Source organism: Odocoileus virginianus, chromosome 8, assembly GCF_023699985.2.
Source record: "Odocoileus virginianus isolate 20LAN1187 ecotype Illinois chromosome 8, Ovbor_1.2, whole genome shotgun sequence".
Lineage (NCBI taxonomy): Eukaryota > Metazoa > Chordata > Mammalia > Artiodactyla > Cervidae > Odocoileus > Odocoileus virginianus.
The window spans coordinates 75,871,448-75,897,871 of NC_069681.1; the positions used below are offsets into that span (position 1 = coordinate 75,871,448).

Consider the following 26,424-nt stretch of genomic DNA (forward strand, 5'->3'; position numbering starts at 1 on the left):
TCTAAAACCGAATGTTCTTTAAACCTAAATATTTGACACTCAAGAAAATCAGCTGAGAAAAAACTTGTCGAAAGTGATAGGTTCTATCTGATAATGGTATCCACATCTGGAGATACTGTGAAAATTACTTTATGCAGTGGACAAATTAATGTCCATTCTTCTCAAGGTCTGAGAGTTCATAACTTATTTTTTATACTTATAGTGAAATGTCCCCATTTTTTTGCACGCTTTATCCCAGATCCCTCTAGGCAACTGGGAGGTAGGGTATGTCAACCTAAATTTCTAGAAATTGTATCCTATTTGGTATTAGAACCCACATGTTAGAATTTGTAGTTTGCCACAGGAGAAAAAATGAATTCACTCCCGAAGCGCTTATTTAAGATTACACATGTGATCCAGCAGTCAAAGGAGCATCCCCGCCCTCCTCAGCCTTAGTAGAAAACCATCACCCCATCGTTTGAACGGAGTGACAAACAATTGTTTAATCTGAGTTGCATTCTAACTGCCTCTCTTTTTAATGGAAAGTGAGAAATAGAAATCTTGTGCGAAAGAACTTGACTTGAAGGTCACATGTCTAGACATAGGGAACTGGGAATCCAGCACCCCTGCCTGCAGATTTGGGGGGAGGCTGCCATAGTCCCACTGGGGATGTGCACTGACCCTAGAGGTGTTGGAGGTCCTGAGTAGCCCCCTCCAGGGGCCACAGGTACCCTGTTTCACTGGAGATTTGGGTCAGGAGAGGAAGGAACTAGCGGGATGGGCAGAATCCACCTGGGAGGAAAGGAGAAACTTGGGATGTCTCATCACAGATTTTACGGATCAGGGGTAAAGATCCCCAAGGGATTCTTCAATACCTTGGACTCTTTCTCAAGGAAAGGACATTTGAGTGTCTGCTCTATTTTTATCATATGTTAGAAGTCATGCTAACTAATTAGGTAGTGGGCCACCTACACACAGTAAAATCATATGTTGAATGGTACAGTATCTTATACTATTAGCAGCCACATTTCAATGAATAAAATTTCTTTTAAAATTCTTTTATAAAAAAATTGAAAGACTTCTTTATACTGGGTGAAAACTTAGATTTCAAACCTAATTTTGATCAGCTTTATCATGAATACATTTTGTGAGTTTATTCCTTAAAAATCTTTCTTCGGCTCTCTCCTCTTCACTCTCTAAAGTGATACCAGATGGGTTTTATTTTGTTTTTAGCTAAAATTGGATCCTGGGAAAGAATCTAGTGTGGATGTAAGAAGATGACTGTCATCTGACAGTTTCCATTTCTTACCTAACTGACTCCCTCCCTGGATTTAAAAGAAACCAGAAACTTTATGGAGACCTGCATCCCCAAACCTTTGGGAGGAAGAATAACAGTTCTGTGTTTTGAAAAATTAGTAATAGCTATTCCTTGTAAGTGGATTGCAGTGCAATCACAAAAGCCTGCATATCTCTAGGAAAAAAGTTTCCAGATTTCCTTTCCCTGGAATGTGGCTCCAAAGAGGCTGTTTCATTGCAAAGAAGGTGCTTTGACTGGGTGCTCAGCAGGTCCCTCAATAAGGCAATGTCAATGGTTGTAAGCAAAGTTCCCTAGAACTATGGAGAGTATAGGCCCTCCATACCCATTAACAGGAGGTCCTGTTTAAGTTTTCGGCCGGTTACCCTGCTACTGTGGAGGCTGCCACCCTTGGCCCAAGTGTTGTCTGCTAACTTGCCGCCAACAAGTGACTGGAACAGCATCAGACTCCCAAACACTATCCCAAGCTCCCGGGCAAGTCCACTTATTTATCGCATGCTTTCCTCTTGGTTTACAGCTTTACATAAAAAGAACTAAAGCACATATTAAACTCTGTCATCAGCATTTATTCATTTTGTGGGTTATCCTTTCATCCTATTTGATGGTGGAGGCATGAAAGCTAATAAAGATATATTTTGAGGTTAACTTCTATTTGTTCTAGCGGTTTCTAAATAATTTTCCCACTTAGAAAATATATTTATAGTAAAACAAAAGAGAAATGTTTTTAATGATGTTTTAAAATTTGTTATTATTGTTGTTTTTGGCTGCATCATGAGGTATGTGGGATCTTGGTTCCCCGATCAACAACTGATCAAGAACTGTGTCCCCTGCATGGGGAGCACAGAGTCCCAACCACTGGACCATTAAGGAAGTCCCATTTTTATGATTTTTTTAAAGTGAGGTTTTAAATATTATTAATAACAGCCTACTAAGACTCCTTGGTTTTAAAGGTGAGAAAAAATTTTATTGAGCCTTAAAATGAAGACATAGCAAAAAAACAATAATAATAAAACTACACCTGTTGTTTTTTCCAATCAGCTTGATTCTTAACTTATTCTTTAAAAATTCTCAAGACCTTAACATTAAAAAAAAAACCCTTCAAATATTAGATTTATAATAACCTATCTCTTATCTAATTTTTAAAAATAAAATCAATATTCTAATGGTTCATTATAATTATCTGTAGAAGCTCAGTATATATAAATTCATGATATAAAGTTTTGCAATGTTGATCTCTGAAGTTTTGGTCCTTAAAAGAAGTGAAAAATTTATATTACTTTTCAGGTTTGATCCATATAGTGTGAAATCCAATACTTATCAATGTATGGAATAAATTTCTATGGGACTGACTAGAAGATAATTTTTTTTTATAATTAATCCAATTTTATGTTGACCTGTTGACCACTCTTTGATAAGACGTGTACTCCCTAGAAAAATTGTTGACCTGTGTCTTGGTGTTAAATCACATGTGAAAACACAGTTAACTGTATTTAAAGAAAATAATTCTGATACAAGTGACTAGTAAGTTTTGGAAATCATGTAGATTTTTATGAAGAATACAATTAGATCCAATGAAATGAAAAGCAAGAAGCTCTACTGGTTTTACAAAAATTTCAAAGTTTTTTCACCCATTCCAATTGATCCACACGTTCTTTTTTCAGTCCTGCAATTACTTGAATATAAAAGCACTTTCTGTTAATCTTCAACCTGAAAAGTAGTAAAATAACAGAAGCATAAAGGGGAATGGACATTTCAACCCAACGGCTCTCCAGGTTTTTCAGGGTTTTAATCTGTTTGCTTTTGAAGGCTTACTCCTTTCACAATTTCCCCCACTGCTTTATAGAATCTTAGAAATCATGAACCTACATATCTCTTATATGTAAAATTGTCTCAATAGCCTTTTAAAAAGTTATTACATTTAGGTGCAAACTTGCTCAAGGCAGCTTGGTAAAACCAAATTAATTGTTTTACTTCATTCAAAAACTGACTTCAAATTCATCCATTTAACTTTGATGAATATGTATAACCTAACAAAATAATCATGGACACAAAAGTATGGGTATAAGAAAAGATGAGTCATCTTAGCCTTATTCAAAATACTTAAAAGATCAATAAACAAGGTCCTTCCTACAGAAGGGAAGCACAGGGAACTTTATTCAATATCTCATGATAAACCATAATGGAAAAGAATGTGAAAAAGCATCTATATGTATGTACGCATCACTTTGCTGCACAGCAGAAATTAATACAACATTGTAAATCAACTATAATTCAATAAAACTAAAAAATCAGAAACCACACAAATGTGTAATAAAATGGGATTTCTAGATAATTTATGGTATTTTAAAAATTAATTTATTTGGCTGTGCCAGGCCTTAGTTGTGGCACATGAAATCTTCAACCTTTAATTGTAATATATAGGATCTATTTCCCTGATCAGGGATTGAAGCTGGGCCCCCTGCATTGGGAGCTCAGAGTCTTGGCCACTGGACCCCATCAGGGAAGTCCTCTAGCACCATCAATTTAAAATACATTTGGCACAGAATGTATGATAGTTTACTTTTACTCAGTGGAAAACCATGGAGGCAGTAGAAATAATGCAATGCAGAGCACAATAAGAATATATGATGACAAAGTTAGTTTAAGAAAGATTGTTTTCAGTAAAAGTCATTTTCAAATAGAATGTTTGTAAACATGTTGCCTTTTTTTTTTTTTGTAAAACAAATATATATACAACAACCCAAAACAACCCAATCTGAAAATGGGCAAAGGGGACTTCCCTGGTAGTATAGTGGATAAGCATCCACCTGCCGATGCAGGGGACATAGGTTCGATCCCTGGCTCAGGAAGATTTCACATGCTGCGGAGCAATTAAGTCTGTGCGTCCACACCTCCTGAGCCTGTGCTCTGCAACAGGAGAAGCCATGGCAATGGGAAGCCCGTGCACCACAGTGAAGAGCAGTCCCCACTCTGCGACTAGAGAAAAAGCCCAAGCACAGCAACAAAGACCCAGGGCAACCAAAAAATAATTTTTTTAAAAGTTGGCAAAGGACTTAAATTAGTTCTCCAAAGAGGTATGCAAATGGCCAATAAGAACATGAAAAGATGCTTAGTATCATTAGTCATCAAGAAAGAAAGAAAGTGAAGTTGCTCAGTCGTGTCTGACTCTTTGCAACCCTATGGACTGTAGCCTACTAGGCTCCTCTATCCATGGAATTTTCCAGACAAGTAATACAAATCAATACCACAAGGAGATACACCCACTAGGATGGCTATCATAGATATATATGGAAAATAGGAAGTGTTGGTGAGGTTGTGGAGAAATTGGAATGCCTATCCTTTGCTAGAGGGAATGTAAAATGGTTCAGCTGCTGTAGAAGAGTCGTCTTAGCCATCGTGGTCCCTCAAAAGATTAAACATAGAATTATCACGTAATTCAGTAATTCCACTCTTACATATATACACGGAAAATTGAAAATAGGTATTCAAAACAATACATGAACATGCATGTTCATAGCAGCACTGGTCAAGTGTCCATCAATGGATGAATGAATAAATGAATTGTTATATATACTGGCAATGGAATATTATTCAGCCACAAAAAGGAATGAAATACCACTATGTGGATGAACCTTGAGAAGCAATGCTCAGTGAAAGAAGCTAGACACAAAAGGTCACATATTGTACAGTTCCAGTTCCATTTATATGAAATACCCACAATAGGTAAATCCATGGAGACAATGCAGATTGGTTTTTGTCCAGGGGGAGGGGGGAATTGATGGTATAGGATTTCCTTTTGGGGTAATGAAAATGTTGGGAACTAGTGGTGGTATTGCACAACACTGAATGTACTAAGTGCCATTGAATTGTTAATTTTATCTTATGAGAATCTCATCTCAGATTAAAAAAATAAATATATACACATATATTTTATTTATTAATCACATGTATATGTGTTGCGTTTCCCAAGTGGTGCAAGTGGTAAAGAATCTGCCTGCCAATGCAGGAGATGCAAGAGATGCAGGTTTGAACCCTGGGTCAGAAAGATCCCCTGGAGGAGGAAATGGCAACCAGCTCCAGTATTCTTGCCTGGAGAATCCCACGGACAGAGGAGCCTGGTGGCTATGGTCCATAGGGTCGAGAAGAGTCAGACACGACTGAAGCGACTTAGCACCAATATATGTGTATATATCATGTTATATATATAAAACTAGAAGGGCAAATAATACGTTTTCTGGAACTGTAGAATTTTCTGGAATTTCTAGAATTATAGATTTTTGGTTTCTTGGTTGTTTTCTTTCAATGAATGCAAATTTCATTCACAATAAGTTTTTCAAAAGAGATTACAGAGCATTGCAATCCTTCCTTCTTCTGGAGTTCAGGCTGCAGTTCTAAGGATTCATAAGCAGCACACATTCTTCTGGGGCTTCCCAGCCCTTTAGAATCAGGCAGCTTATCACTTTCTACATGATTGACAGTGTTTTAGTTTTGTTTTGCCTGCAAATTTCCTGAGTCCAAGTAAACAGAAGGAGGAAGACCAAAGAGGAATCACAGCAGTATGCTGACTTGCTGGAACATCCACAATCCACAATCGTAGCCAAGACAGGGGAACCCAGACAGAAAAAGGAGAGTTAAGAAAGGAAGGCTTCCAGCTGTGGCAACCCCCACCCCCGCCCCGCCCTGTTACTGTCCTTACAGGGAAGGGGAAGAAACTCGTAATTTTTGCACCTGCTCTTAGTCTGGTGATGCTAGATTGTTTTGATACTGCTTTTGGTCCCTGAGCCAGCCTTTGAATTTTGGTGGGCCTCTACCGACTCACTGCTCTGTGCAAATGCATCGGCTGGACTCCAAGAGCCTAGAGCCTTTCACTTCTAATGTGCTAGGACCCTACACTGGCACTGTGCTTTACTCTGTTGTCATTCAGTGGGTAAGTCATACCTCTCTGCAACCCCATGTACTGTAGCCCACCAGGGTCCCCTGTCCTTCACCATTTCCCAGAGTTTGCTCAGATTCATGTCCATTGAGTCAGTGATGCTATCCAGTCATCTCATCCTGTCGACCTCTTCTCCTTTTGTCTTCACTCTTTCCCAACGTCAGGGTCTTTTCCAATGAGTTGGTTCTTCACATTAGGTGGCTGAAGTATTGGAGCTTCAGCATCAGTTCTTCCAATGAATTTTCAGAGTTGATTTCCTGTAGGACTGACTGGTTTGATCTCTTTGCAGTCCCAAAGCAATGACACCTCTTGTTCCTCGTTTAAAAAAAAAAAAGATTTCTCAGCCCGTGTGTCTAGTCCACTCACCATGCCCAAATCCCAGCCAGGTGGGCTCCAAGTGGCAGAGCAAGACTTGAGGTTCCCTGAAATTTAGGCCGGTGAGTAGGGAGGGGCTGCCATGTCCTTGCTCTGAACAGCCCCAAGTTCTTATGTACAGCTCACCCCCAGCCCATGCTTATTTGCTTTAGGACTTTTCTTACCTGCTTATGTTCAGAACACTTTATAGGATGATCCCTAGTTGAAACCCAGTGAAGTAAAAGTATGATAAAGCTTGTAATTAGAGCTTCTATGTAATTCTAAGGAACTAGGTTTAATTCCACTTTAAAGTCTATTAATACAATTGCACTTATAAATGCATTTGCAGTATGCCGTTTTTCCTAAAGTACCATCTCCAGCAAGGAGGTGAAGCAGTGGTCATTTTATCCCATTTAAGGCAGATCCTCAATATCCATTCCTGTTTTCCAAATAACCTATCATCTCCTAATGCCCGGAATCTGGCCCACACAATCCTTGACTATACTTTTCTCCAAAACTATTGATTGCAGCTTCTGTAAAGATTGACACACAGTCTCTGCTAGAAAAATCCCTCCCCAGGTAAAGCTCCTGGATCCAAGATGCCAAAATAGAAGTTCCTCATTTTCACACAGTGAATTCATTATTGCAGTAACTTTATAGAGAAATAATTTGTTCAGTAGTTTAAAGTCTAAATAGTCAACCCAAGGATCTCTCATGTCTGATTCTACCTCCTTGTGTTTGGGTGGCTCTGAACAAACAGTATTTCAGTATTTTAATTTCTCATCTTTTAAAAATGGAGAGCCTGTAAATCAATTATCCTTCAGTTTAAAAAATAAAAAAATAATGCAACAAGAAAAGTCATTTCACAGAGCCAAAGAATAATCAGTAAAAAAAAAAATCCTGATTTATCTTAGAAATCATTGCTAAAAACCTTCACAGTAAGGACAGCCTTGGGAAAGGGGTCATTTTGTCAGTTTCTGTCAAATTTTAAATGCACGTATCTTGACTCAGCAATTCTATTTCAAGGTGTTCACTGTGGTAGTTAGGAATAGCAAAAAATAGCAAACAACATGAATGACCATCAGTAATTATCAAATGTATTATGGAAACATCATATCATGGAATGTCACTTGTGTTTGAATTGTGTGCCTGAAGAGAAAAAAAAAGTACAAGAGTCTCTTTAACCCTTTTTCACTGATTTTCTCACCACTGTTGATTGGCTTTCATTCTCTGCATCCTAGATCCTACCATTGTTCAAGCTGCCATAATTCCTCATCTTATTCTGGATCTGTACTACTACTTCCTCCTTTCCAGCCAAACCAATGACATGACTCAGGTTTCCTTGGTGGCTCAGATAGTAAAGAGTCTGCCTACAATGGAGACCCGGATTTGATCCCTGGGTTGGGAAGCTCCCCTGGAAAAGAGAATGGCTACTCACTCCAGTCTTCTTGCCTGGAGAAACCCATGGACAGAGGAGCCTAGTGGGCTACAGTTCATGGGGTCACAAAGAGACACTGAGTGATGTTCACTTTTACTGGTAGCTCTGATTCCAGACCAAAACCTACTAGAAGGTGGGGGCATATTCTCGAGTATGGCCCATTAATTTATGCCTGTCATCCTATGTCCTGCGCCAGGGTGTATTGTTAAATAGCAGTGTTCTTAGAGCAGAGCCACGTTTTGCCTTGTTACTCCAGGGAGCAACCTGGCTTAGATCCAGGGAACTTCCCAAGTTCTGGCAAGTGTTAGCACTGTTCATGTCTTCGCTGTAACAAGCGGGCAAGTGAACTAGCTTGCATCTCTTGTCGCATAGGTATCCAGAGTTTCCTAGCTTTTGTTTTAAAAGCATTTCAAGAGTCAATTTATAGAAAATGACAATGCATCAATGTGAAAAAAAAATTTAAATAACTTACCACTTAACAGGCTAGTTACTAGTCAATGATTCACACTTGAGCAGCAGTTAATCCCCAAATTTCAACTGTAATGGATTTGTGCTAATTTATAGTGATACCATCCTATGCAAAAAGTACCTGGCAGGTATTAAGAGAGGTATTTCAGGCCCTTTCAGAAGGCGTTACACCAAACAGACCTAAGTTTGAACTTCTGTCATGGTGTATATGATGCCAAGCAAGGGAGTTGCCCACACTTTCCATTCATTAATTTCCATCTTGTATTCCCAGTACATCTTCAATATAGCTGGATACTACCCTAAGATCTAACAATACTGAGAAAATCCCCCAGGCCATGAAGTATTTACTGAACATCTGTCACTCAGGCACTTTTCATCTTTATCATTTGAGTCTTACCCCTGTGGTACACAGGACACAATTTCCAGATTAAGAAAATTAATACAGCAGGTATCAGTAACTGATAGCAAGACCACGAGGACAATTATAGTAACTAACCAGCCAACAGCTCCCAACCTTCAGGAAAACAACTACTTTTTAAATCAGTATGCCAATTTTGTTATTGATTTTTAAAATGCAGAAAATACTATACTGTTTAATCTGATGTGAAGAAATTCTTTATAGCTCATAGGGCTCTATTTCTAAACACTGAAATAGTTCCTCTGCATTAACTTTTAAAAACCATCTCGTTAAACAAGGGTTTTCCACTAAATTATCTAAATTGCTTCCTACCTTCATTTACTTGAGTTTTGGATACCCAAGCTTCAGGGTGTACTTTGAGTTAGTATGTCTGAAGATTGAAGAGGGTTTTTGTCCATGTCTTCCTGTCAAGACCTGAATGTTAGTTAACTTGAAAAATCTGTGTTCCCATTCTCAACATCTTCTGCCATGTAACACCCACTGAAGTTCCTCAGGGCAGAATTTATCCACTTAGGATCACCAGTAGCAACAATTTCTATACCTATAGGAAACTTGCATATAAATCAGAGATAATGCCTTGTTCCTCTTGACCAAAAATTTGATAAATTTCGACAATTTCAGTCTTCCTTTGTTGTCCTCTCCTGTAGCTTAGAAAAGGGATGTTTAGATTTATAATCACTATTCTGCTTTTTACTTACATGTGCCTTGCTTTGTAAAACTATCTTATTAATTCAGTAGTCTGAAAGCAAAATTAGTTTTTTCCTAATTTATAGATATAGCAGCCTGAGAACACAGGGAATGTTTCATGAAAATCTTTTTTTATCAGCCCATTAACCTATTTATAAGGGTGAAGTGAGTATTTTTAAAGGGATAAACTTTGGCAGCCCTCACACTTAAAGGATGTTGCTAAGAGGTATTAAGATAAACTATGTATGTAACAAAAATCTTAAGTGAAAGCCATTTAACTAATATTTAAAACCTCTGCAATTATTAGTTTATTAGTATCATCCAGGACTCAGATGTTCAGTATTCCTCCTGAAATTACATAAACAAATGCAAATGGAAAGAATCCAAGTCAAAATTATATAACAAAACAGCACTCCATCACAAAAGCGTGTAAAATTACAAGAACGCTATTTTAAAACACTGGCACTTTAAGAGAACAATAATCTCAAAAACCACAAAATTGCCAAATTGTTCCCTATAACTGCTAAGCAGATAAACATATGACCCTAATGAATGAGCTGGAGTTTTGTAAAAGTCAAATTCAAATAAATCAGTTAATTCATACTGAGATACAAAGCATCTTCCTCCCTCGTCTACTTGATTTATAAAGGAGTAAACCATAATACAGGAAGATATATACCTGATTTAAAATGTGGTATATAACTTTAAAAGTTGGCCCAATTAATTAAAAATACCTTTAACCAAGGGTCTCAAGTTTCCTAAACAATCTCTACTTGGATAAACAGAAGACATTTACAGCCAGCACTTTTTTCCCAGAGCCTTTGCTGGGACAATCATAGACAAAAAAACAATATGGCAGTCTTGTATTTTATGCTCACGCTTTTGGGGATACATTCTCGGGTCTTTAACGTGGGAACTGCAAATATAACTGCCATTACATGGTAATGGGAGTTAAAGAGTGTAGAGTCCTCATGTAAAGATTAGAACATACTTTTCTATTAGTCCTTCAAGGACAGACTTTCAAAATGTTTGATTCTAATAATCCCGTGCTGTGAGTAGATTGGTTACTCTTCACTTGGTAAATGTAACTGGGCTATGTGAAATCCACTATCAACTGGTCAAGATTTAAGTTTCAGTTATGGATGAAGACTGTCTCAATTCAACTTTTATTACCCTCATCTTGGGTATGCAGGGTGCGCAGACAAAAGCTTTTTATTTATCAGCTAACTATATGAAATATAAAACAGTGTAATAATCCGTGTGATCCAAAATGGGCAAAAGCAAAAGACTAGCTTCCCCTTAAGAAAAATTTTCAGACCTATGAAAAGGACAACAATACTAATAAAAAAAATTGTATTTACTTAGAAGCATTCAGAATGTCAACAAAACAGCTGCAACTTTTTTTCTTTTTCTTTTGCAATTACAGAGTGGTATTCAGTTAACAGAACAACAATTATTCGTATAAGCTGCATCAGAGACAACTGAAGATGAAAAAACTACCATCCCCATATATAACTAATTTGTGCTGTGCACCAACAAGAACCTGCTTTAAATTTCCATGCCAATTTACAACCCCCATACTGTACCAGGCAAGGTTAGTGGCTATTGAAAATACCACCAGGACAGGGCTATCTAAAGACACATTCGGTAGTGTGTTAACTATACAAAAAAAGACACTGTACAGTTTAAAAACAAATCTTACACAGCCTTACATTTCAATTTTTTTTCTTTAAAAGGAGTGAGTTGTGTACAGGGGGGTTAAATGCTTTATAGACAAGAAAAAAAAAACTGCGCTAGAACCAACTTATTCATCATCATCATCTTCTTCCTCCTCCTCATCCTCTTCATCTTCTTCCTCCTCCTCATCCTCTTCATCTTCCTCATCTTCCTCCTCTTCCTTCTTTTTCTTGCTTTTTTCGGCCTTAACAACTCCCTTTTTTGCTGCATCAGGCTTCCCTTTAGCTCGGTATGCAGCAATATCCTTCCAAAATAAAGGCAGGAAGAAAATGGGACGAAAGACAAAACAGTTAAGTAACGGGAGAAATAAAAGTAACATGGCAAAGCTTTATGGAAAAAAACAAGGACTCAGATACACTAAAATACCATATACCTGCAGATTCACACCAACTTGAACTTTCACAAACAGTCATAAAAATATTATGAGATAACTATAAATAATCCAGAGCTCATGGTATGACACTGTCTAATATTTGCATTGCTATGCCTCACTGAAGTACAACTATGTACCACATCCAAACTTTAGTTTATTAAAACTAGAATGTAGAGACTGATTAAAGGGTAGACACTGCCACCTTCTGAATGCAAAAAAGCATTCTACAGGTTTATACTGACAGACCCTAATCCATAACAGGAAATCTTTCCTTAAAAAAAAAAAAAAGCTATCTGCCACCAAGCATGCAATTAAGTTCAGAAACATCTAGAAATGGATTTATTTCTCCAGAATGACTAAATAACCTAAAATCTAACTTTACTTAATATTTCAATTAAAAGTGTAAGGGGGGTTATAGCTTTTTCTTTTATCAATTTACTGTACAGATTAAAATATTTTCAATTTTCTAACTTAGTCAAGTTTTTTTAATATAAGGGAGAGAACATAAGTGTTTCAGGGTGTTTATGAACAATAAAGATCTGTATTACTTGGGCCAGCCTATTTTTATGCTGTGTGCCTGATCATTTAAAATAATGACATTATCTGACTCAAAGTGACTACCAGAATTTTCATAAATTCACATGTTGGAGAATAAAAAAACCAGCTTAAGTGTATATGGCCCTTGCCCAAGACAAATTATGTTAAGTTTAACAACTTTATTTGATCTACATTCTTTGAAAGATGGAAAGGGACTTGCAGACTACAGCTAATGGTGCACTGAATAGTTACTATACTCAAAACTGCATCACACCTATTGGAAATCATAAAATAGTAAATTAAGATACAGTACCAAGTACAGTTGTTCATCTAACATACTCTTTCACCACTACACCAAACCCGCACTGCTTACCTTTTCATACTTTTCCTTCAGCTTAGCAGCCTTCTTCTCATAAGGCTGCTTGTCATCCGCAGCAGTGTTATTCCACATCTCTCCCAGTTTCTTTGCAACATCACCAATGGACAGGCCAGGATGTTCGCCTTTGATTTTTGGACGATACTCAGAACAAAACAAGAAAAAGGCCGAACTAAAAGGAGAGATTTAAGTTTAGAATTGCAGGTTTACCAACAACTGTGCTGTACTGCTATATAAAAGCAGCTTCTAATTTCTACCACATATTTGACAGAGTATAATGTTTAAAAAATGCCAAATATCCCTCACTAAACTTAATTCACACAATTATTTTAACTTACAACATTACTAGCTGAACATATACTTATTAGTGCTCCAAATGAACATTCTGCAATTACTCTTATGATTTCTCAAGAAACAAAAAAGAATCAAAACGACATTTAGGAGACATATTGGTTGAGGTCAGTATCTCTAATTCCATTGCTCTAACTAAAACTGCCACCCAACAGGAAAAAATTTAAATATACCAATACCAGTTAGCTAAGAAACTCTGATTACAGAATGGAGATCCACAGGGTGGCTTGCTAAATTTGTCTACAATAAAATACTTCTTGAAAAATCAAAACAGGCCAGATACTTACGGAGGCCTCTTGGGTGCATTGGGATCCTTGAACTTCTTTTTTGTTTCCCCTTTAGGAGGGATATAAGTTTTCATTTCTCTTTCATAACGGGCCTTGTCCGCCTTAGCCATGTCTTCAAATTTTCCTTTCTCTTTAGCAGACATGGTCTATAAAAAAAATTTTGTAAACTTAAATCAGTTAACAAAATTTTAACCAGTTGTGAAGTATGGAAATGAATAAAATCAGTATCCTTTGCTAGATATTTAGTAACCTGTTCCAACATCAACACCCACATTATGCAAATTGTCCCGAGGCTTAAAAACAAAAAATCCCAATTTGGAATTCAGCCTTTATTACCTTCTCATTAGGTTTTCAGCCCTCTTACCTTCCACCTCTCTGAGCACTTCTTAGAAAACTCTGAGAAGTTGACTGAAGCATCCGGGTGCTTCTTCTTGTGCTCCTCCCGGCAAGTTTGCACAAAGAATGCATATGATGACATTTTGCCTCTCGGCTTCTTAGGATCTCCTTTGCCCATGTTTAATTATCTACCTAAAAAAATAAAAAAACACAAGTTTAAACAATGAAATTTATGGCACCGAAGTGCACTCTAACTTCTTGGGGAGTCAATGAACAGCATGGCACTGGTTATTAAACACGGCATTGGCATTAACCCCTCACAATATCAAAGAAAATGTCAGGGATCGACAATTCCTAGAAGAGTCTGCACCAACCCAATAAATGGTCCTTCAGTGGGATCTCAAAAAAAGTGTAGACACAATGGTACACTCATACCGTATTTGTGACTTATCTCCCTGCATCTGTTTTGAAGGTAATACCCAAGCGGTCATTAAAAAAATTTTTTTCATGTAAAAAACCATTATTAATCAACAAACCCAAAGGTCAGAAAAGGAACGCTGCCGATTCATGCAGCTACGTAAGGAGTAGGTAAGAGCCAAAGTTGAGTAGACCTTTCCGGATTACGGGCCAGATTCCCCGCTCGTCTAAAGTTTTCCCCATGATTGCTTTAAAATATTCTCTTCTCGGCACAAAACTTTGCCGGGAGGAGGGAGCCGTGGAAGCGGCAGCTCGGACCCAGGCTGGGGGTGGGGTGGGGGGGGGTGGCGGTGCTATTTGCGCGGCTGCCACCGCCAGGCAGCCTCGCTTCCTATCGTTTTGGCCCCGAGATGTATTTCGGTTCTGACTAAACACGTCCGGTCTGAAGTTTCTTCGAGTAAACAAGGATGAGGGACAAAAGCCACTCCTGCTCGTGGCTCGGGCTGTCCCCCGCCCCCACCCGGAGAGTGTATATATATATATTTTTAAGCCCCGAAAAGTTGGGGCTCCGCGCAGGGCGGGTTCCGCACCCCTTCCCGCCACCCGGGCCCCCCTACTCCCGCCCGCCCGCCAACTTCGGGGCCGCGCGCGGGGAGGCCGCCACCCCCCTCCGAGGGGGGGGCGGCGACCGGGCCTTCAAGCCCGGCTCCCCGCGCGAGGGGCCCGCCACGTGCGCCCGCGCCCCGCGCAGGCCCGCCGGCCTCCCCCATTTTGTCGGCTCGGCGGAGGGAGCAGCCCCGCTCGAAATGGGGGCTGGCTCCGCCCGCGGCCGCCGGGGCCGGCGCGCACGGAATGGCCGCTGCGCGTCTTCCCCGCCTGCGCCGCCGCCGCCGCGAGGGCGAGCGAGAGAATATGGCTCCTTCCCTTTGTGTGTGTATGTGTGTGAGTGTGTGCGCGAGAGTGAGTGTGCGAGAGTGTGAGTGCGAGCGCCGGCGGGCGGGGTGCGCGGCGCGCTCTGGCGCACACACTCGGCCATGACGGCCTGGGGGAGGGGCGGGGGGCGCGCGGCCGGACCCTCCCCCTCCCCCGACCGCGGTGTCTGTGTGTGAGGGGGGGGCCTCCGCCTCGGGAGGCGCCCCCGGCCCGCCGCTCCCCGTCTCCCTCCGCGCGGCCCGCCGCCCCCGCACACGGGGGGACGCGGGGCTGGCAGAAGAGGAAAAAAAAAAAGTTGCCTCGGAACTGCTGCGCCCAGCTTCCCCCCCGCCCGCGCCCGCCCGCCCGCCTTGTTTTCTCTCCAGCCAGCAGCGCCGGGCCGAGTCAGCCATGTTATCCAGCGAGCGCCGCGGCGCCGCTCCCCCCCGCCGCCCGGCCGCCCGGCCGCCGCGCCCGGCCCCGGGCTCGGGCTCAGGCCAGCGGGCCCGGCCCCGCGCCGCCGCCCCCGGCCCCGGCCCCGCGCCGCCGCCCGCCCGCAGCGCTCGCCCGCCCGCGCTCGCTCGCTCGCTCGCCGCCGGCGCCCGGCTCTGCGGCGGCCAATGCAGCCGTGAAGCGCCGCCCGCCCGCCCGGCGGCCCGCCGCCCCCCGCGCACGCCGGCCGCCCGAACGCTCGGCCCCGGGGGCTCGAAAACACGTTAAAAAATATTTTTTTTAATGGAAAAAAAATTTTTTTTTTTTTTTTGCGCCAGTCAGCGCGGACGCCGCCGGGGGTGGAAACTCGCGGGGCTCGGGGCTCGCGGCGCCTCAGGCGGCCCCGGGGGCCGGGGCTTCGGCGCGGGGCAGGGCTCCCGGCGCCCGAGGGGAGGCTCGCTCCGTGCGCAGTTTCCCCCCACGGTCCCCCCTCATTTGCCTTTGTGTGGATCCTGACCCGCCGGCTCCCGGCCGCGGGGATCCGGCCGCCGCGCGGGCTGAGGAGCTGCCGGAGGCGCTCTCCCCGCCGCGGCGCTGCCCCGGACTCACCCTCCGCGAGGCACAGAGTCGCCCAGTGCCCGTCCGGCTCTCACTTGCCCCGGCGCTGTCTCTATGGAGCTCAATGTACTGCAATGGCTGTGAGAGCGGGAGCCAGACGCAGCCTCCTCACTCTCTCCGCTCTGTAACATTACTCTCCAGCCAGCGCCGCGCCTATTGGCTACCGCCAACTCACGGGGCTCGCTCATTGGCCCGATACCTCCCATTGTCCTGACCAGAGCCCGCCTGCTATTGGCTGTCTCCGGGGACACGTCATCAAGGATTGAAACAGCGCGCAAATCTGAATGTGTGTGTGTGCCGGGCAGAGAGGCTGAGGCGGGAGAGGCAGAGGCAGAGGCAGCAGCTGCTACGGGAAAGCAGAGCTCTATGGTGTATGTGTGCATGTGTCTAACCCAAGCCAGCCCCACACCCGAGCAGCCGCCGGAGCGAAAAGGGCCTGACTTTTCCACAAGTGTCTCCAACTCCTCAAGCAAAAGAGACACCCACAGACCTCCCCCCCCTTTCTCACCCCAAACTCACTTCCACAGCCGTTGAGATAAGAGGCCCCAGACTTTTAACAGACCTTCAAAAGTGAGAGCGACACGCTGAGATCACGGTCCCCGAAAACCGGGGTTTCTGTTTGTGCAGAGGGGCGAAGGCAGCCAAGATTCGAACTTCTCAAGCACATACGGTTGCATTACACTTTAGATCTCTGGAAAGGCAGGGCTTTTCCTATAAGAAAGTGACAATGATCCAGTCAGCCACTTTTAAAACACCCCTTTTCTGGGCTCTTAAGCCCGTACTGTCAGGTTTGCAGAGCAGCTGAAATCTTGAGTCACCCAACAGGCATTTGGTTTCATCCTTTTTCTTGGTTTGCTCGAATTTCACAGCTTGTCTGGAACTTTTTATTTAAATACAAAGCCCTGTCTTAACTTCCTGGAAATCAAACGATTCTTCCATGAAATTAAAGTACAGCCACTTCATTTCGATACGGGGTACTCTAGCAGGAAATGTTTGGGAGGGCCTGCTAGAATTAGCAAATTCATTAGAGACCACATTTTTAACTGTTGGGCTGTTTTATTTGACTTGGTGTGGATTACTGTGATAATCAAACGAATCCTTGTGATGGTATCTTTCCTTCCCATCGAACCACTTAGTGCATCCATGTAACTGCTCTAGGGTTACAGGAGTTGTAGGTATATTGTTACCCGGAGGATTAGATGGAGGCAGAGAGTGCCCATGCCCAAATCCATAGGCTGTGGCTTCCCTAACCCACCAAGTTGGCTGGTTTTAACAGACAAACTTATATTATGTCTGTGAGGAAAATGTGCGGGCTCTAATAGCCAGTTCTGGAGACCATACGTTTATATCAGCCCTTTATGAAACTATTATCTATTGCTCTCTAGCCTGAGCAGACCACACCCCTATTCAGTTACAACAGACTTCCCTTTTTTTCACTCTCTAGTGGTATGTTTATACACTTCTAAACCCACCAGCGAATTCCTCCAAATTTAACAGACCAAAGTTAAATCATTTTATTGTTAGTTTTTTTTCATATATCCCATGTAAACATCCACAACATGTTTTCTCAAATTTATTAAGCTACATGAGAACAGACAGAGAGATAACCTCTCCTGACTATGATTTTAATGCTTACTCCTTTAAAAAAAAAACACATAATTGGTATCAGGGTTTATAGTCTTGGTGAGTGGACAATGCATGCTATATGAACATGAAAAGAAATAATATTAAAAATATATAAACTAGTATAATGTTCTTAAAGTCATTGGTGTTTAAACAAGCAAACATCTAAAGTTAACTTTTATACTGTTTTCATACATATATGCTCTTCTTTACTTCCCTCTATTAATCTAATTTTATGTTTTATTTAAATCTAGGTTATTTTAATTCTGTTTTATCTTCTCAGTGACTATATTACAAAATATTCATGAGAATGATTACACTTTAAATGGCATCCATGATATCAAAATTTGACTATTACTTGAAGATTGTACTATCAGTATTTTCCAGGAGCAATGTTGGGTTTGCTCTGGATCAACCACTTTTTAGATACTTTTACCAGTTATTTCTAATAGCTTACTCCTTCCAGGGTCAGTTTATGGTCACAGAACAAGAGAACAATGGGCCCAACACAGGTTTCTATTTCAGCAGGATGCTATGGTAAGTACCAGGCACTGGATTTAAATATCAATAGACCTGGGTTCAAATCCTTGCTCTGCTACTTACTAGCTCTATAATCTCAGACAAGTTGTTGTTGTTTTTTTTTTTTTAAAACTTTGTGCTTCAAATCTTTCAGCTATAAAATGGAAGTTATCACTAAGTGGTTGTAAAGATTAAACTTATTTTTCGAAGATTTAAGATTATGCTGACCTCTTTAAATTCATGACTTAGAAAAACTCAAGTGCAATTAGCCTTGAGTTTTCTTCATATTTTAATTTTATATGAAGACAATGGTTGCAAATTAAGCTTTTAAAAAAAAATTCTAACCACAAACAGTACTATTCCTCATTCAGTCTAGTGATGATTGCTTCATTTTCTCCCAAGTATATCAGGGGCCATGTCACAAAGAAGGATATTAAGACCTCCACTTACAGGCACATTTCTCATATTTGCTTTCTGTGATACAAAGGGAGGAACATAAAAAGGAGAAAAACTTTCGAGTAAACCCTACAATTTCCAGCTCTAGCCCTGCAACCTTAATGTTCACTTATTTATGATATTAGACCCTCTCCTTCAATGTGAATCATCAGTTACAAACTGGCATATATTTTACTTTAGGGTTATTGAGGGTTTTATCCTAACTTACAGAGTTACCTAATTGATTACCTAAAGCTTGATCACTCTCTCCATGCCCAATTTAGGCAACTGAATTTCACATCTTCATTAACGTAATTTATGCCTTTCCTGGAGTCAGCCTCTAAGATAGGTGAAGTACCTCTCTTTTGGGATCCCATAATATTCTGTACATTAACTAATATGCTCACAATTATAATTATCCAGTTATGTGTCTGTTTGTCCCACTGCACAGCACCCCTTATAGGCAGGAATTTTATTTTTGCATCCCAAGCACCTAGCAGGGTGCCTGCCATATAGCAGGCACTAAATAACATCTACTGAAGAAATGAATTAATACCCGAAAGAGTACTTACTGCAGATTATTGTTTTAATCTTCCTCTTCCATCATTGGAGATAAACATTGGGGTATTTCTAAATCAGAAGGCAGGAAAATAGAATAATCAGTAATAAGCACATGTTAGGATACTAATATTGAGGATAGATGTCAATGGCACCTTGTTCTTATAACTTAAAAAGAGGAAGATAGAGTTGGGGGCTGGAGGGAATTGCAAATATAGACAGACACGTGTATTTGTACTATTTACCAGCTCCCAACTAGGCCAAGGTTATTCCTAGTTGGATACAATGAACTATGGCAAGCCAAATAAGAATTTATCACAGAAAACTGCAAGAATGTCCGCCCAAAGGTTACTTCCAATGGGCATTTGAAACTTAACTCTAATGTAAAAAAAAAAAAAACCAAAACAAAAAGCAGACGGGGGCTCTGGGTGTTTGGCTTCAGGGTATTGATTCCTCCCCATACAATGAATCCTAAAGTCAAGCTATATGAATTCTCCTGTTGTCTGTCCTTCTCAAAAAGGGCCGGTTTCTGAAAAGGAGAAGAAACAGTAAACCAAAATGTCTGAGGAGGTCAACCATACTAAGGATCCTGTACACTTAAAACCTTTTTTTTTTTTGGATGCTGACAATAAAGGGGAGAATTCAGGAAGAGAAAACAGTACAGACCGTGCACTAGGACACTGAGTCCCACCCCGTGTGGCCCCTGGCAGCCAGGAAGGTGTGCTTATTTCCCCAACCCTTGCTGAGGGACAGTGATGCCTTATCTCACGTGTGGGGATGTTACAGGATTAAACACACGGGCCACAAGAAAGACCCAGGGAAGGCAGAGGAGCGGTGTTACTGTATCTGTTGGCAAGCATAGAAGGGAAACGTCGGCTGCTTAAGTACTTCTGCCTTGGCCCCAAGTCTTCTGTCCCAATGTGGCTTGCAGGTGGGGAAATTAGTGGTTTCAGCTGTGGGCAGATAGGTGGCTACGCAAAGGGAAAAAAAAAAACGACGACAACAAAATAAAATGGTATGTAAGCAAATTTTTGTGTGTTAGGGGGTCATGCTGGGCAGCTTGCAGGATCCTAGTTCCCCAACCAGGATTGAACCCAGGCCCTCGGCAGTGAAAGCAATGGAGTCCTAACCACTGGGTTGCCAGGGAAGTCCTGGACACAAATTTATACCAACAATATCTCTAGAATTGGAATATTTCACTGGTGAATAAGGAAGAAAAATTACACCTTTTTAAAGATAAGGTGCCTCTTTTCTGGTTAGCCAAAGAATGGTATACGTGAAGAGGGGAAACTCATTAGTAAGTTTCTATAAAATGGTGATCTAAATTCAGAAAAGATCACTCCTTTAGGTCTTGATCTCAAGAACCATGTCAACAGGCCAAATTCAGCTGCCCTGTTAGAAGTGCCATAAACCTTGAGAACAAATGTCTTAGCACACCTGCTAGGATGGCTTATAATAAAAAAGACAGACATGGCAAGTGTGAGTGAAAATGTGGAGAAACTGGCACCATCATATACTGGTGGTGGGAATGTAAAACAGTGCAGCTGCTTTGCAAAACAGTCTGACAGTTCCTCCCAATAATATACCTAGAGTTACCATATGACCCAGCAATTCCACTCCTAGGTATGTACCCAAGAGAAACAAAAACATCCACACAAATACCCGCATATGATTGTTCATAGCAGCATTATTTGTAATAAAGAACAGTCCAAAGGTCCATCAACTGATGAGAGGATAAATAAAATGTAGCATACCTTTATGATTGAATATTATTAATTGATAGAGAATAGAGTACTGACAAACGTCACAACATGAATGAACCTGGAATACATTATGCTAAGTGAAAGAAACCGCACACATAAAACCCCACCTATTGTACAATTCCATTTATATAAAATGTCTAGAATAGGAAATTTATAAAGACAGGAAGTAGATTAGGGGTAACCAGGTGTGGGGGCCTGTGGGGAAGGGGGGTGATGGCTAATAGGTTTTCTTTTAAGAAGATGAAAATGTTTATTATAACAATGTTTGTGCAACTCTGGTGATACCAAAAGTCATCAAATTGTATGTATGTGAATTCTGTCTCGATAAAGTGGATTTTTAAAAATAGAATTTATGTTTTATGAAACAAACTCAGAAGAGACGACGGATCACTACCCACTTGTCAATCCTGTCCAGTACTTTCCTGCTCTTCCTCTTCATTCAGTGGAAATTTCTTCTATTGGTGGCATTATATATTCTGCAGTTAGAGTGTATTTTTGCTACAAAATAATGTTAAAAGAGCACTCTTCTGGGATACCTTGGGAGGTTTTCCTTGAGCTCCTGAGATGACTGTACTGTCAGCCGAGCCACAAAGCATAGGGTCAGACTGTGCAAACTGGCAGGCCTCTCTGGCTTCCATGACACGCAGATGTTCCATTTGGTCAGGACAGTGTTTTTAAAAAGGTGGATTTTTTTAATATTAAAAAAAAAAATCTAGATTTTGAACAATCTGAGATCTGATCAGCTTGGCTCCAGATGTAGGCAGGTGACGATCCTGTGGTCGACCCCCTTGAAGGAGGTGGGTGTTCTGTCGTCTGCTGCAGCCCCACGGTTCCAAAGCACCTGAGCTGCCTTTTCACCTGGCTGGCCCCTGCGGACACCTGGGTTGGCAAGTCCTGAGTTGGGTCCTTAGGATTTCAGGACTACAACCTGTGATTCTGAAATGTTCTTTGCTCAGAGGGTCTTCTCCTGAGAAACACTATTGTCACACAGAACAGAGAGTGGGAAACTGAGCCAGAGAGGTCTCTCGGGTGAGGAACAGAACTATGTTTGGCACTATCACAAGTAGCAGGTACTCCTGATGAGAAACAGGGAGTCTGGCTGGCTACTTGTCAGAGGCTGTCCTAGAGCCCGGACAAAAGACTAGAAATTGAGCTTTATACACTGTATCTATCCTGTGTGCTGGGCTATACAGAGATGATTTCATCTCATCCGCACAGGATGAAAATAATTGTACAAATAATTCGAAGGAGGGTTAGAGAGATCCCTTCAGTTATCCAAGGTCACACAGCTAGTGAGAAAGTAACAATATTGACCCAGTTCTGACTCCAAAGCTGAAGTTTTCTCCACTAAGCCTCATGGCCTTTCAGTTACTAGCCCAGCTAATAAAATTTTAAAGACAATCACATTTTCCCACCTAAATATACCCCATATCCTCATGGGGATTTGATGTGAGTTTACAGCCTTGACTTTCAAGGTTTTGGAATAGGGCCCATACATTCTGCATATATAAATCTTGAAAAAAGTTTCATGAAACAATACCTACCATTGTGATGGAGTCTGACTTCTTTTCCCTTAAAATTCTAAATTTACTTTGCAACCCACAAATAGGCCCTACAGTTTGCAGAACACTGTAATAAAGGTGGGAGTCAAGAAGTCCGTCTTCCGTCAAGGGTAACGACAGCTCTAAGAGGCAACTGTGGATGCTGCCTACTGATGGAATCGGACTGAAGGGAAGAAACTCCACGGCAGCTGCTGCATCCAGGTACCTGCAGCCAGAGACCCCTACACAGCCAAGGAGGCTGCTGCCAAATCTGTGGGGCCAAGAAAGATAGGAGACAAGAAGGAAGAGTGCCTTGCTCTCCCTGGAAGATCAAGACAAAAGCAGGCGTTCCAGGTCTTTGGGAGAAGCAAAGATGCTTGAACATCCCCAAGGCCTAGGAGAGAAATCCTAGCAGAGCCGATAAATATGGGGTTCATCACCTTGGATCTGTCTTAGTCAGAGGCCAGGCAGAGTCTCTCTTCGAGCAGAAGATAGCCTCACCTCCCCACAGAACAGCTTTTTTGTTGGGAAAAAACAGCACCCAAAATGGCTTGTGGGGCTAAATAGAAGGTGACCACCAATCCATACCTGTTGTTCATGAAGGTGTTAAAAAAAAAATCAACAACAGAAAACCTGTGTGCTTTTTCCCCCCCAAAGGTTGCTGTAGATCCTTCTTCTAAGGCATCCTTTTGATTTCCAAGAACAGAAATAAGCAAGTAGGAAGGAGATAGCATGATTTAATATATTCTAACATACATACTACCAGCAAATTGATAGTCACATTCTGAAACAGAACTCTGCCTGAAAAACATTCATGGCATTTGACCAGTGATTTTGCTTCCAAAAATATTCAGAAAGTAATCAGAAACAAGTAAAAAGCATGAAAATTTGAATAAGAATATTAATTGCAGAATTACCCATAATGTGTCAACAACCTAGGCATTCAGGGTGGCTTGGCTTGGTAAACTGTGGGCCATCCTCAAGACAGTTTATTATTAGGCTACAATCACATTCTTATGTAATAGGAGGGAAAGGGGCAGGGCACAACTTTTGAAAGAATAACATAGCCCAAGGACACAACACAAACCACATAAACCAGTTAGAAATCAAATGGGACCAAGATGGCAGACAAGACTAGACCTAGATCCTCAATCAGCAAGTGAAATGACACACCCAGAGGTGCCCTGACAGTTCCAAGGCACTGTCAAAACACCAAGGAGTGGGAGGTGGCCCAAATCCTGAAAATCTCCACCCCTTCCCCAAAATAGTTGGAATAATCCTCCCACTCATTAGCATATGAAATTACCCAACCTATACAAAACGAACTGGGCCACATTTTGGGGCCACACTTGCCCTCTGCAATGGCCCGCATGGAGTGTGCCTCTCTCCGAATCTGAACAAATCCACATCTTACCTATCCCTTTGTCTCTCAGTGAATTCTTTCTGGGATGAGACATCAAGAATCTGAGCTTCATTAGGTTCTGAAACCAGGTACCAGAGGGTTTTGGCTGGGTTCAAGTCCCAAGCAGGGTTGATTCTAATTGGTTTATGCGGCTGTGTCCTTGGGCTATGTTATTCTTTCAAAAGTTGTGCCCTGTATACACTTCCACTGCAAGGGGCACAGGCTCAATTCCTGGTTGGGGAAGTTCCACATGCCATGTAGTGCACCCCCCTCACCCCCCAAAAAAATTAGGAGCCAAAAACCTCTAATTTCTTTTTTTCTTAAATTTTTTCCCCCTCTAATTTCTTAAGAGAAGAAATGTGCCAAAGAAGACTCAAAAATTTAAATCATTAAAAAAGAGTTAGACCTCATTACTCTAGAAATTCTTCCCCCAAAACAAATATACAATCTATAATATATAAAAATCATGTACATTTATCATAGCTCTAAAGTTAAGCTGTCTTGGCAGGGGGTGGATGGGAAGGAGGTTAGAGGGAGGGGATGTATGTATGCATATAGCTGATTCACATTGTTGCACACCAGCATTGTAAAGCAATTATACTCTAACTAAAAAAATAAATAAGTTAAGGTGTCTCCACTGTCATCTAAATCTGACCAGCCTGTTAACACAGATCAGAATCAGGTATCTGCTAGAAGGAAAACTATCAGTGTTTACATGGAAAAACTTTTGCCTCACCACTGATGTGTCTTCTTTAATGACTATTTTTTTTTTAATGACTATTTGTTTGTTTCCCATAATTCAGTCCTAAGTCATCTTCTCTGCTTCTCTGCTCTCTTAGAGACCCCAGGGACCAACTCCACGTGGAATTTTAACCTCCATTTCTATGTAAATGACCTCGTTTCCCTTTCAGCCTTTGGTTCTGTCCAGGATTGCACCGGGTCCCAGTGTCTCAAGCCTATAGGTCTGCTCCCAAAGCCACACTCCAGTCTCATTTCTCTATTTGCCAACTTCCTACACCAGCTCCAATTCTAAGAGTCATTCCTCCCTTCTACTTCCCTCACATCAAATTCTGTAACATTCATGTCACAGTAATTTTGAATCATCCCCCATCCCCATTTTTTTTTTTTTTCCATTTCTGTTGCCCCCAACTGTAGTTCTGGCCTTTATTATTTTGTGGATAAGCATGGAGGCTTTGGAATCAGACACTCCAAAGGTTAAAATCCCGGCCTTGGCACTAACCAGCTGTGTTACTTTGGGCATAGTGAATTAACCTCTCTGAGCTTCAGTTGCTTTGGTAAAATGATAAAGCCCCTTTCAAAGGGAAGTTGTGAGTTTAAATTAGCTCATATACATAAAGAGCTGAGCCTAGTATGCAAATTTCTTAGAATTCTGTAAATGAGCACCAGATGTTGGCTGTTTATTTTAGATTATTTCAAAAACTGGTATTATTAATATTTTCCTAACGCATGAAACTCCACTGCTTAAAAACTTTCCATTTAATTACATTTTCTTCCCAATTAACTGCCAAATCCTCACTGGGCCTTCAAGGCCTTCCGGAATCAGGCAAAACTTGTCTCCTTCTCTCTCCCACAGCTCTCCTAATTTCCAGTCAAATTGGACCTTGTACTCTCCCACCTTGGAGGTTCTGGTCACACTGTTTCTTTTGCTTTGGAGTGTCCTTCCCCCAGCCTCCGCTGGGTCTGTGGACCCAACCTGTCCTTTAAAACTTCCCCAACTGTTTACAGTTCTCAATTTGAGAGTTTTCATTTGTGAACTCTGTCACTTTTGGTTGTACCTTTCTAATGGCTTTTAGAGTATTATAAATAGAATGACCATAGATTATTACATAGTTTATAACCTATATAAATACGTTACACATTATGTTGCCTCACTCATCTTTGTTTTTCAGCACTCTTTGCCCATCACAGGTATTTAGTAAATGATAGCTGAATGTCAGGTGAGTTTCAATTTTCTGTCCACATCTATCTTAATGCTGATACTCAAATTTGATAAACTGTGCCTACAATTTCCTTCCCTTTGTAGAATAAATTATACTGTAGTATGCTGACTCAAGGTATGTGGAGCAAAACCTAGTGTTGTGTTGTCATCTCGGTTGTTCAAAATCTGTGGATACTGGCAGCTTTATGTGGTTAAATTCTATTCAGGTTGGTCCCTATTCTGATGGTTTGGGGCAATGGTTTTTATGAACTAGTGTTTTAACAGATTTTTTGTTTGGTTTTTACTCTGGGAGGTGTTGTTATAGTTGAGAAGTCTGCAGATATATTTATTTTTTTTAATTCCCAGATCTTATTAAAAGTCCTCAAAGTCAAAACAATAACTAATACTAATTGATTGTATATGTGCGTGTGCATGCTCCGCTGTGTCCACCTCTTCTGTGACACTACAGATGGTAGCCCGCCAGTCTACTCTATCCATGGGATTTCCCAGGCAAGATTACTGGAGCCAGTTGCTATTTCCTCCTTCAGGGGATCTCCCTAACTTAGAGATTGAAGCTGTGTCTCCTGCATTGTCACTTGGATTTTTCACCACTGAGCCACCCAGGGGAACCCAATGGATTGTATGCATGCAGCAAATTTTGAGGTTAATGCAGTTT

At 41.3% G+C, this 26,424-nt stretch overlaps 1 protein-coding gene across 2 annotated transcripts in view; it reads right to left on the bottom strand.

Moving 5' to 3' along the window:
• Positions 1 to 11,300: 11,300 nt before the first annotated feature.
• HMGB1 (high mobility group box 1) overlaps positions 11,301 to 26,424 on the bottom strand; it is a 129,345-nt gene continuing 114,221 nt past the window's right edge. The window contains exons 2-7 of one of the 2 annotated variants that reach the window (XM_020905982.2): positions 19,118 to 19,175; positions 16,531 to 16,679; positions 13,618 to 13,781; positions 13,254 to 13,399; positions 12,613 to 12,787; positions 11,301 to 11,573 (exon numbers count right to left, since the gene is read on the bottom strand). In XM_020905982.2, the coding sequence (XP_020761641.1) occupies positions 11,397 to 11,573; positions 12,613 to 12,787; positions 13,254 to 13,399; positions 13,618 to 13,767 (648 nt within the window). In that variant the 5' untranslated portion in view covers positions 13,768 to 13,781; positions 16,531 to 16,679; positions 19,118 to 19,175 and the 3' untranslated portion in view covers positions 11,301 to 11,396. Of the gene's footprint in view, positions 11,574 to 12,612; positions 12,788 to 13,253; positions 13,400 to 13,617; positions 13,782 to 15,959; positions 16,110 to 16,530; positions 16,680 to 19,117; positions 19,176 to 26,424 lie in introns of those variants that run through there. The other variant, XM_020905981.2, reaches the window with a different exon arrangement.